General features: G+C 50.4%; 1 protein-coding gene across 1 annotated transcript; it reads left to right on the forward strand.

The window, feature by feature from the left end:
- The first annotated feature begins 1,951 nt into the window (after positions 1 to 1,951).
- Positions 1,952 to 10,911, forward strand: CCKAR (cholecystokinin A receptor). Its single transcript, XM_036419041.2, has 5 exons — positions 1,952 to 2,376; positions 3,148 to 3,399; positions 6,121 to 6,382; positions 8,197 to 8,324; positions 10,030 to 10,911. Exons 1-5 carry the CDS (start codon positions 2,265 to 2,267, stop codon positions 10,554 to 10,556), a joined length of 1,281 nt encoding a protein of 426 aa, XP_036274934.1. The 5' UTR covers positions 1,952 to 2,264; the 3' UTR covers positions 10,557 to 10,911.
- The last annotated feature ends 380 nt before the right edge of the window (positions 10,912 to 11,291 follow it).

The raw sequence follows: 11,291 nt of genomic DNA on the forward strand, positions 1-11,291 counted from the left end.
TGCCTCGAGGCAACAGTCAATCTCCATAACAAACATCTATGAAGTCATTTTCTTCCCCATTTGACAGAAGAAGGAAATGAATCTTAGAGAGGCTAAGAAACCTGCCTACCCAGCCAGCATGGCTCAGTAGCTGAGCATTGACCTATGAACCAGAAGGTCATGGTTCAATTCCTGGTCAGAGTACATGTCCGGGTTGGAGGTTTGATCACCATTGTGCAGTGTGCAGTGTACAGGAGGCAGCTGATCAGTGATTCTCTCATTAATATTTCTATGCAGTGTACAGGAGGCAGCCGATCAGTGATTCTCTCTCATCATTAATGTTTCTATCTCTCCCTCTCTCTTCCATTTTGAAATCAATTAAAAAATAAATTAAAAAAAAAAAAGAAATTTGCCTAGTGTCCAGCAGGTACCCAATGTGACAAGGATTTGATCACAGGTCTAACACCAAAACCTCTTAATAGCTACTGCTTGCTTCTCCAATGTTCCTTCCACTCCTGGTGTCCACGACAAAGTGCCTGAAACATGAGATAGTCATGGTTTCAAAGAAAAGAGGTGCCACTGTCTTCCCAGCCCCACATCTGAGCCTTGATGGCAAAGATGTCTCATTGAGCTCATCTGTGTTCAGCAGGGATTCAGCAAGATCGTGCAGCTCTGTGGACTGAGAGGTTGTCAGTACATAAGAGGTATCTATCCAATGGACCAAGTTTCAGCCCAACCAAGCAGATGTCAAAAACAGGGGTCATGCCAAAACTGGTTTGGCTCAGCGGACTGGAAGGTCCTAGGTTCGATTCCAGTCAAGGGCATGTACCTTGGTTGCGGGCACATCCCCAGTGGGGGAGAGGGGTGTGCAGGAGGCAGCTGGTCAATGTTTCTCTCTCATCGATGTTTCTAGCTCTCTATCCTTCTCCCTTCCTCTCTGTAAAAAAATCAAGAAAATATATTTATTAAAAAAAAAAAGTGTCCTGCTGTTGCCTGCTTTCCCAGAGGGCTAAACTGAGGAGCCCTCTGTGTGAGGGGCTTCAAGGGGCTTTCAAAAACCACAGAGCTTCCTAGAAAATCCAGACCTCCCAGTCCACCTCCCTCTCTCACCTCCCCTTCCCCTGTGTGACCCTCATTCACTCCTGCTTCCATCCCTTCCTCAAACAAGCTGAGCTCATTCCCACCTCAGGGCCTTTGCACTTCCTGCTCCTCCTGCCTCGCAGATGCTCCCTCCGTGTTTCCACCAGCTCCTTGCTCCTCGCCACCAGGTCTCCGATCCTGGTTCTCTCCTCCCAGATCCTTCCTGACCACTCCCTCTAAATCAGCACCCTCAGCCCATTCCTCCCCATCGCGTCTTCCTGCTTTGCTTCCCTATCTGAAATAATCCTGTTCACTGTTTGCTTACGGGCCTAGAAAAGTGCCCAGAGAATGGTGACTCTCAATGAATATGTGCTGAATGAATGAACCAGCACATCCGTGAATAAAAGAATGAGAAATCTTGCAGTTTTTTTTTCTTTTTTTGTAATATGGTTCCAGGAACCCCTATTCAAACCTACCCCCTTCTTTTGGTTAACAAGGGCAGAGACCACAGAAATAACACCGTGGCTGGTAACAACGTAACAACCAGCCGGCAGTTGTAGGCACACACATTGCTGGGCATGGTTCCAGAGCTAAAAAGGCACTAATTGCTTTTCTATAAGGAGGCAGAAGCACAGCCCCTCCGTGGCCTTTAGTCCCGATGGTCTGCATTATCATATCTGTTACCCTGTTAATTGTTCCTGTCTCACACGGCCAGTTTGGGTCTCATTCTGCCCAGGTCTGGGATGGTGACAGGTTCCTATGCAGAGACCACAGGGACTGGGGGAGCGTGTGTGTGTGTGTGTGTGTGTGTGTGTGTGTGTGTGTGTGTGTGTCCACGTGTGCGTGCATGTGTGTGTAAAAGCAGCTGCATTTGGGGAAGGATTAACTCCAGGCCAGACTCCGCTCAGGGCCCCAGGGCTGGCCCTGGGGCGGGAGGGGAGGGGTGGGCCTGGAAGGTGGAGCGGGCTTGGCTTGCATTGGCTGCCTTTTCCAAGACAGCAGTGCCCATGCTTGCCCAGCGGGCCCGAGCAGAGTGAGCCCGAGTCTCCTGGAGGAATGGCTGGAAAAGCCCGCACCTGGGGGACCCTCCCTCCCGGCCCCTCCACGGCAGGCCGCCTCTGGGAGACGCTGGGGGCCGCAGAGGAGTGAGTGGCGGGGAGCAGTGCACCGGCTCACCAGCACCGGGTGGAGAGCAGCAGGCGAGGATGGAGGCGGTGGACAGCCTCCTCGTGAATGGGAGCAACATCACTCCGCCCTGCGAACTGGCCATCGAGAACGACACGCTCTTCTGCCTGGACCGGCCCCATCCGCCCAAAGGTAGGCGGCGGCCGAGGCCACCCTTCTGATTCAGAAAACTCCCAAGGAGAGGGGGAGATCAGCACGAGGCGAGGCTGGCAGGGAGGGCAGGACCCCAAAAGCCGTCTGGGCAGAAGTTTGGCGAAGAGATCAGAAGGCAGGAGGGAGTCAGACACTCTCTGTTGCCCTCCGTCAGGAGAGAGGGGATTAACGGCGGGACTTGGGGGAACAAAAGCAGAAAAGCAGTTGGAGGAGGCGCTGGAGGGGAGCAGAAAGGCAGTGCGAGCGAGCGAGCGAGCGAGTGTAGACGCTCCAACTTACAAGCCTAGCAGAAAAGGTGCTGTCACGAGCCAGCTGTCCCCTTTTCTCGGGGCGAATCCGGGGCAGAGAAGTGATTAACGCTCAGCGGCTCAGAAAGAAAGCCGTCCCTTCTCCCTGGGGAGCTTTGTCCTTAAGAAAAAAAGTGGTTCCCCCGGCGATCCCTGCACAAACCAACCTTTCAGAAGCAGCAGAATCCCTCTGCTCGCCTCCCCTCCCTCCTTCCCCCACCACGCTCCCCAGGTTGTCTCTGCAGAATATTGTCAGCATGGGGATGGCTGGGTAATTGATCACAGCCCTGTGTGTGTGTGTGTGTATGTGTGTGTGTGTGTGTGTGTGTGTGTGTGTGTGTGTGTGTGGTGGGGGGGATCAGGGGGAAATAAGCATTGGCTTCACGTGCTGAGGTTTTAACATGCTGCCCTCGTCCCCTCCACCTCTCCCTCCGGCTGGGCTGGTGCCCGCGCCCCTCCGCAGAGTGGCAGCCGGCCGTGCAGATCCTCCTGTACTCCCTGATCTTCCTGCTCAGCGTGCTGGGGAACACCCTGGTCATCACCGTGCTGATCCGCAACAAGCGGATGAGGACCGTCACCAACATCTTCCTGCTGTCGCTGGCCGTCAGCGACCTCATGCTCTGCCTCTTCTGCATGCCTTTCAACCTCATCCCCAACCTGCTCAAGGACTTCATCTTCGGCAGCGCCGTCTGCAAGACCACCGCCTACTTCATGGGTGAGTGGCAGCAGGCAGGGCTGTCTCTGGCGCTTGGCCAAGACCCCTCAGGGGGCCCCCAGACCTTCCCAAACCCCAAACCCTGGACAGCCTCCGCGGAGGAGCCCTGCTGAGTGGGAAAGACCAAACAGCTGGCTGTGCGGGGCTGTGGGCTCTGGGCGAGGTCACAGGTGCCGGCTTTAGGATGGCTTGGGGCTCACAACAGCTCCCCAGAAGTCCCTCCAGGGCATGCATTTCAGAGGTCTGTTTTCTCATAGTGGAATGAGTGGATAAGAAGCCACGGAAGAGGTTCGTTTCGCTTGTTTCTGTTAGAAAAAGGGGTGCAAGCTGCTCGCTCACGTTCTGGAAGCTGTTGATTGGAGCCCGAGCTCTCCCCAGCCCCAGTCATGGTTTGGGGTGGTGAGGAGGGGGCTTGGGGAGCCTTCCCGTTGCTGCTCTGACTTTGCCAGGGAACCGGGGCTGTTTGAAAGCCCGGGCATCAGAGTGCCGGGTGCCCTGCTCAGGACTCACTTCCCAGACCGTTCCCCCAGAGAGAACAGCCTCCACCCCTGCAGGAAGAGCTGAATTCGCTCCTGGCCGGCTGTGGGGTTCCGAAGTCCACCCCGAGATATGTGGCTCCATGCCTGTGCCAATCGAGATGTTGATGGGGAGGAGGAGAATAGAAATCACAAGAGCTAATGTGTTTTTATGCACCTGGTGTTATGCTAAGTGCTTTTACTCTCATTATCTCATTTTACAAACCAAACACCCTAAGCACAGTTAATTTTCAGACTCCCAGAGGGGGGAGCAGAGGCACGGAGAGGTTAATAATGGGCCCAAGGACACACAGGTGGTATGCCGCAGAGCTGGGATTTGAACCCAGGTCAGCAGGGACCCGGGCGGTGAATGAGCACACTGCTGGCTGCTGTGGCTCTCCCGGAGCTGCACAGAGATGTGTCTCTCCGTTCCCTTGTCTGCACAACTGCCTTGTCCCTGGCCTGTTCTGAGCACTAGTTTGGAGGAAGAGGAGAGGCGGGAAATGGACAGTTTTCAATGATGGGGAAGCTTTAAAAACCTTGGTTTCTCCCCATTGAGGAAGCGGGACCCAGCACTCCGGAGAGGATGAGGAATTCCTGACCTGCATGTCACAGACAATGCCCAGGAAAGTATCCGTGGGTGCCGAAGTCCTCGAAAATAAAAACAGGTGCAAAGGAAAAGGATCCTTGTTAAACGATGAAGCAACAATGATAACCAGCATTCCATGGCCCTTTAAGCTTATGATAATGTTATTTAAGAATCTTCAGCCAGAATACGAGAAAGGAAATCTAAAAATGCCACATAACATAATTTTATGTTATGTGACTTTCGCCTCAGTCAATAATGTGTTTAAACATAAAGTGAGAAGCAAGATAATGCTGCAAGTGCTTGCAATAGTGTAATGGTTTTGTTGGACTTCTGATTTCCATCTCTTCAAATCTTCGTTTTGAGTTCTCTTCAACGCTATTGCTGGCAGCCAACAGGCATCCAGCTCCTACTCTGTAGTCAAAGGGGAGAGCTTGCCTGAGGGAGGGTCTACAGTCGCTGTGGCCCCATCATGCCCAGGAGTTTGGCCTTGCCTCTCACTCCAAATGCCATCGCCTCCTTAGGGTCCAGGGAAGTACAGAAAGGCCAATTTCAGGACATGAGTTTTTATTTCATGGTTTTGGGACTGCAGTTTTCTTTAAGTCTCTAAGAAATATGATGCATATTCTCCCTAGAAAAAGAACATTTTTATACATAGGGCCTCAGATGAATAATTTATGTCCCCAGGCTAAGAACTTTTGCTCCCAAATTCAGATGAAGTCTTAGGTGTAATATATCACTGTGAGATATAATCAGAAGGTTTGACAGAATCCACAGATGAAGAATTAAGGGAACTCTAAGGGGAAACAACAGTAGAATAAGCAGACACACACAAAACACCAAAGTTAAGGGAAATTAAGCTTCTTTGACTCTACTTCCGTACATCATCTTAAATGAGACATTTTGATGTCTTGCTCAGTGATATTACATACTTATTCTACAAAATGCAGAAAAACAAGAAGAACGAGAAGGAAGATGCTAGACTTCCATGCAGACTAACCTGTAGTTACAGGATGGAATTTTTCCTCTTCACCTTTTTTATTATGGGTGGGTTTGTTTTGTTTTTTTTCAACAAGCTACATTTTGAAGTTTAGAATGTCTCACTCTTATAACTAGTCTGTATTAGAAATTTTCAGAAAGTTTTAATGCCTTTAGCTCAGTGACCTTTTGGGGTCACAGTCCTTGAGAATCTGGGTGATAAGGTCAACTTAACTAGGCAGATGGTGCTCAAAATGAGAGCTTTTCTGTGGGTTACTCCCAAGTTTCCTATATGGCGTAGGAATTAATTATTAATTAATGAGCACAGTCATCCTGAGAAAAAGTGAGATTGTAATCAAGGTCCGATGTACTTATCTGAGCATTGGCAATAAGACGTTTGCACATACATTTCTTTGCTTGCTTCCTTCAATTCTATTTGGAACAAAGCTGGGAATAAACCATTTAAAAAAAAAATATATACACACACACACACACACACACACACACACATATAAGATTGCTTTACCCTTGGAGCAATTTCCTTTGATAGCAAACCCGTGCAGAGCAGTTATGCGTAAGCGAATGTGCAAATAAGCTTAGGATTTCAGAGCCGACCAAACCGACCGCTTTGTCCCTCCCCAGGCACGTCTGTGAGTGTATCCACTTTCAACCTGGTCGCCATCTCTCTGGAGAGGTACCGTGCGATCTGCAAACCCCTGCAGTCCCGGGTCTGGCAGACGAAATCCCACGCTCTGAAGGTGATCGCTGCCACCTGGTGCCTCTCCTTCACCATCATGACTCCGTACCCGGTTTATAGCAACTTGGTGCCTTTTACCAAAAACAACAACCAGACGGCGAACATGTGCCGCTTCCTGCTGCCAAGCGACGTGATGCAGCAGTTCTGGTAAGATCCCCAGGTGCCCGTTTGTTTGGTGCAATGATGGACGTTCTTATAAAAACCCGGATGTATTGTCCAGAGTGCCCGGATGGTCAGTTTCCTGTAAACCTTTGGAGAAGAATCATCCTGACCTCTTTCTAGGACAATAGTGATAGCAGACACTCAGTGCTCTGTTTAAATGACATGTGCATGTTCATTCCATTAACCTTCTCAAAACCTAGGTACTGTTATTGCCCCCATTTCACAGATGAGGAAACTGAGACGCAGAGAGGTTAAGTAGACTGTTCGGTCCTGAGCCGAGCTGAGACGGAGCCTCGGTGCTTGTCCACTGGGCAGTGTGTTCCCGGATCGTCTGGTGGGGGTTCGGGCTTGATGGCGGGGCGGCTATGATTCTCTAAGAATTGAAGATGGAGTGAGGATGAGTCTTGGGCCCCGTGTGGTTTTCTCAGAGCTGCAGTGATGATACTTGCGCAGAGCACTTGGCTGAAAATAAAAAGGCAAGATTTCAAGCCTGTTTCTTCGCGGGGTGATGCTGCACAAGTTTACGTAAGCTCTCTGAGACAGAAGTTCTTTATCTCTTCCAGGGTTTCATGATACAGATTATTTTTATCTACCTCATCGGGTGGCTGTAAGATTCCAATAAGAGCGCATAAGTGTGTATAAAGATGTCATTAAATATCTTTCAAAAGGCTACACAAATGCAGTGTATTGTGTTTACTAATTCAAAGCATGCTTTACAAGCAGGGAGCTAGACATTTAAAAATGCTCAGAACTGAGATAATCTGCTTCCTTTTTTTTTTTTCTTCCCATTTCAACTCAGTAATACACACACACACACACACACACACACACACACAAGCATTGTGTTGCAAATGAGAGGGACATGAAAAGAAATCTTATCAAAACATGTCCAGTTGAAATGAGAAATGGCCCAGCCACCCGGAGCCTCTGACAATTTTATGGCCTCATTACGTAACCTTCCACATGCCAGGCTGCAGTGACTGAGGGGCCAGGCTCATAAAAGAGGAGGCCGTGACATTCAGGAAGCAGATGTGTTTGGAGAAAGCACAGCTCTGCCCATCAGGCACCCGAGTGGGCACACCCCATGCCAGAGCGCCACAGCCAACCAGAAAGTCATATTTTGCAAAACAAAGCAGGCTTGCCACCATTCCTACCTGTGCTGGTGGTTACTTACTAGCCAGCAGATGGCATAGTGCTAGGCCTAAGAGCACAGGTTATAGAATCATGTTGCTTGGGTTCGAATCCCACCTTTCCCACTGGCTGTGTGACTCTGGACAAGTTACTTAAGTCTCAGTTTCCTGACTGTAAATGAGGCTTTACAATACTCCCTACCTCAAAGATTATGATGGGAGTTAAATGTAATAATAGCTAAGAAAATGCTTACCCTAATGTGTAGCACGTTTAATAATTCCTCAATGAATGTAAGCTCTTGGGGTTTGTTTTATTTGTTGTTGTTGGTTTTGTTTTCATTTTTTTTTCTTTTGATGATTGCTTTATTAAAATAAAATTCACATATTTTTTTTTCTTAAGCTCTCATTTTATATGTAGACTTGTCTCAGGCACAAAACATTTTCAATTTAACAAATCCTTCATAAGAGACTTGATCAGAAAAAAAAGAAAAGAAGCAAATAACTTCAGATGCCTGACCCTCCAGACATGGAATTTCCAAGGATAGGAAATGATGGTAACGACCTTGTTTGCTCCAACCAGTTTGAAGGGAGATGTACCTTATTGATTCTGTCCCATCTGCGCTGGGAATACTGGACTGCCGGTTATTGGTTTTCTTTTTATTTCATTAGGCACACGTTCCTGTTGCTCATCCTCTTTCTGATTCCTGGAATTGTGATGATGGTGGCATATGGATTAATCTCTTTGGAACTCTACCAAGGAATAAAATTTGATGCTAGCCAGAAGAAGTCTGCTCGAGGTAACTGTCTCTTAGCTGTCTGTTTATGCCAAAAGATCACACAGCGTGGTTTCTGTCACGTAACTAGACACCCCCGTGGTCTGATGGGGTTTTTCACAAGTGCTGTCAGACTGGCCAAAACCGGTTTGGCTCAGTGGATAGAGCATCAGCCTGTGGACTGAAGGGTCCCAGGTTCGATTTCGGTCAAGGGCATGTACCTTGGTTGCGGGCACATCCCCAGTGAGGGGTGTACAAGAGGCAGCTAATAGATGTTTCTCTCTCATAGATGTTTCTAACTCTCTATCCCTCTCTTCCTCTCTGTAAAAAAATCAATAAAATATATTATATATATTAAAAAAAAAAAAAAAAGTGCCGTCAGACTGTGGCATGAGGCACAGTCTCGAGAGCAAGCATCTCTGGCTCCTCCTCTGAGCAACAGAGAAATCACTCCTCTCCCAAGGTGGCCGAGTGGAATAACATGAGCTAATTAATACACACAGACCCCAATGGGAAGCCGAGGGCCGGCGTGCCCAGACTCTCTGTAATGTTGTATTCAAATGGACACCCTTCAGCTGCTGACGTTCATTGTAATGCTAGCCCCCCAGCCTGTCCCCTCCCTTCACTGTCCCATTGCAATCGCCACCAAGCCTCCCCCGTCCCCATCCATTACAGCCCACTGCCCCCTGGAATTCAACCGACACCTTTGCTGTCATAACTCTTCGCCTCCATCTTTCCCAAGCGTATAACTTGGTCTCTCCAGCCTCTTTGGTGTTTGTTGCTTGCTGCTCACCGTCCAGATTCCTCATGTAAATGTGGTCTGGAGGCTTAGCAAGTGAGCAGCAACCTTTCCACCAAGAAGGCAGGGGAAGAAGGACAAGAGTGTGAATATTCATTCTTCCATCATTTTTTAAAATATATTTTTATTGACTTCAGAGAGGAAGGGAGAGGGGGAAAGAGATAGAAACATCAATGAGGAGAGAATCACTGATGGCTGCCTCCTGCACACTCCCCACCGGGGACTGAGCCCACAACCCAGGCATGTGCCCTGACCAGGAATCCAACCTACTGGTTCCTAGGTCGATGCTCAACCACTGAGCCATGCCAGAGAGAGGGACAGAGAGTTAGAAACACCAATGAGAGAGAATCATGGATCAGCTGCCTCTTGCACACCCCCTACTGGGGATGTGCCCCCAACCAAGGTACATGCCCTTGACCGGAATCAAACCTGGGACCTTTCAGTCCACAGGCCGATGCTCTATCTACTGAGCCAAACCAGTTTCGGCAAGGCCCGGTGATTTTTAAGCCTTATAATTTACACATATAAAATGCTGTTTTATTTTGTATATTACGCGTGTCACATATTGCACACGTTGTTTTATTAGCTTTAAGTAGCTTCTCATCGGTAGGAAACGGTAGTAAGGTCAATGCTGCCCCATGTGGCCTGCCCCATCCTTCCGTTCATGTTTGACGGCCCCCTACTTGGAGGGGGTGCTCGGCCGCTGGGCGGCATGGCCCGTCCTGAGCAATAAGCGGTGTCCAGAGGACTTGTGTGCATGCATATGGGGATAATCAGTGGCCATGGACAACAGGGGGGTGGGGGCATATGTGGGGAGAGGTTTGGGATGGGAATGGGGGGATGAGGGCAATTATGTGATACCATAATCAATAAAAAATAAATTAAATTTAAATTTTAAAAAAATAATAAGCGGTGCCCTTGCCCACGCAGAGAGGAAGGCGAGCACGGGCAGCGGCGGCGGGAGGTACGAGGACAGCGACGGCTGCTACCTGCAGCGGCCTCAGCCCCGCCGGCAGCTGGAGCTGCAGCGCCTGTCCATCGCCAGCGGCCGCGGGGCCAGCCGCATCCGCAGCAGCAGCTCCGCCACCAACCTGCTGGCCAAGAAGCGGGTGATCCGCATGCTCATGGTCATCGTGGCGCTCTTCTTCCTGTGCTGGATGCCCATCTTCAGTGCCAACGCCTGGCGCGCCTTCGACCCCGCCTCGGCCGAGCGCCAGCTCTCCGGGACGCCCATCTCCTTCATCCTCCTGCTGAGCTACACGTCCTCCTGCGTCAACCCCATCATCTACTGCTTCATGAACAAGCGCTTCCGCCTGGGCTTCCTGGCCACCTTCCCCTGCTGCCCGCACCCCGGGCCCCCGGGGCCGCGGGGAGAGCCGGGGGAGGAGGAGGGCATGACCATGGGGGCGTCTCTGTCCAGGTACTCCTACAGCCACATGGGGGGCAATGCCCCCTGAGGGTGGAGGCAGCAGGGGTGCTGGGGAAGGGAGAGGAGGAGAAAGCAGGGATGAAAAGGGGGAGAAGAGAGGCTCCCTTCCAGGGGGAACTCGCCATGGCTGCTCTTCCTCCTCCCTCCTGGTTGGGGACGGGCCCTGGCTTGTTTTCCTGAGTTCGAGGCATTTTCCCTAACATCCTCCGCAGGAAACCTCAGCAGGCGGGGCACTGAGTCCAGCAGGGTTCATGCTGCCAACGTGATTGCCCAGCACAGGTTCCACCTGGGGGAGAGGAGGTGCAGGGACAGGGGCCCTCCTGAGCTTTAGAAGGTTCTAGGCCATCGAGGGTGGGCTCTCCCTCCTGGCGACACACTTCTGGACTCTGTTTCTGCTGATGCGGAGTCCGGGCGGCTGTTTTGCCCTGGGGAGTCCATTTCTCATGTGTATTCTCTAGTCAACCCCTCATGGTGACCACCGAGGGGAAGAGGGAGCAGTCCCTCCCCTGCTGTTTTCTGTAGGAAGAGAGCAGCTTGGCTTTACCTTCTGGAGGTCCGTCCAGGGCCCGCAGCAACGTGAGCGTGTGCCATCATCAGAGCAGCACAGGACACTGTCCCCAAGATGGAGTTTGGAATTCCTATTTCCCAAACGGACAGAAGACACCAGGCCAAGCCGGTGGATCAAACGGCACCCTACAACAAGGAAGAGTAAGTGCCAGAAGGCATTTTTTCCCACGTTAACGCTGTCTATTGCTTCGCTCCA

Source organism: Pipistrellus kuhlii, unplaced genomic scaffold (genome assembly GCF_014108245.1).
Source record: "Pipistrellus kuhlii isolate mPipKuh1 unplaced genomic scaffold, mPipKuh1.p scaffold_m20_p_1, whole genome shotgun sequence".
NCBI classification, from domain to species: Eukaryota; Metazoa; Chordata; class Mammalia; order Chiroptera; family Vespertilionidae; genus Pipistrellus; species Pipistrellus kuhlii.

Coding starts and splice junctions, on each gene's coding strand:
- CCKAR (XM_036419041.2), top strand. CDS start 2,265: ATGGAGGCGGTGGACAGCCTCCTCGTGAATGGGAGCAACATCACTCCG. Junction 3,400..6,120: donor GACCACCGCCTACTTCATGG/GTGAGTGGCAGC, acceptor GTCCCTCCCCAG/GCACGTCTGTGAGTGTATCC. Junction 8,325..10,029: donor CCAGAAGAAGTCTGCTCGAG/GTAACTGTCTCT, acceptor TTGCCCACGCAG/AGAGGAAGGCGAGCACGGGC.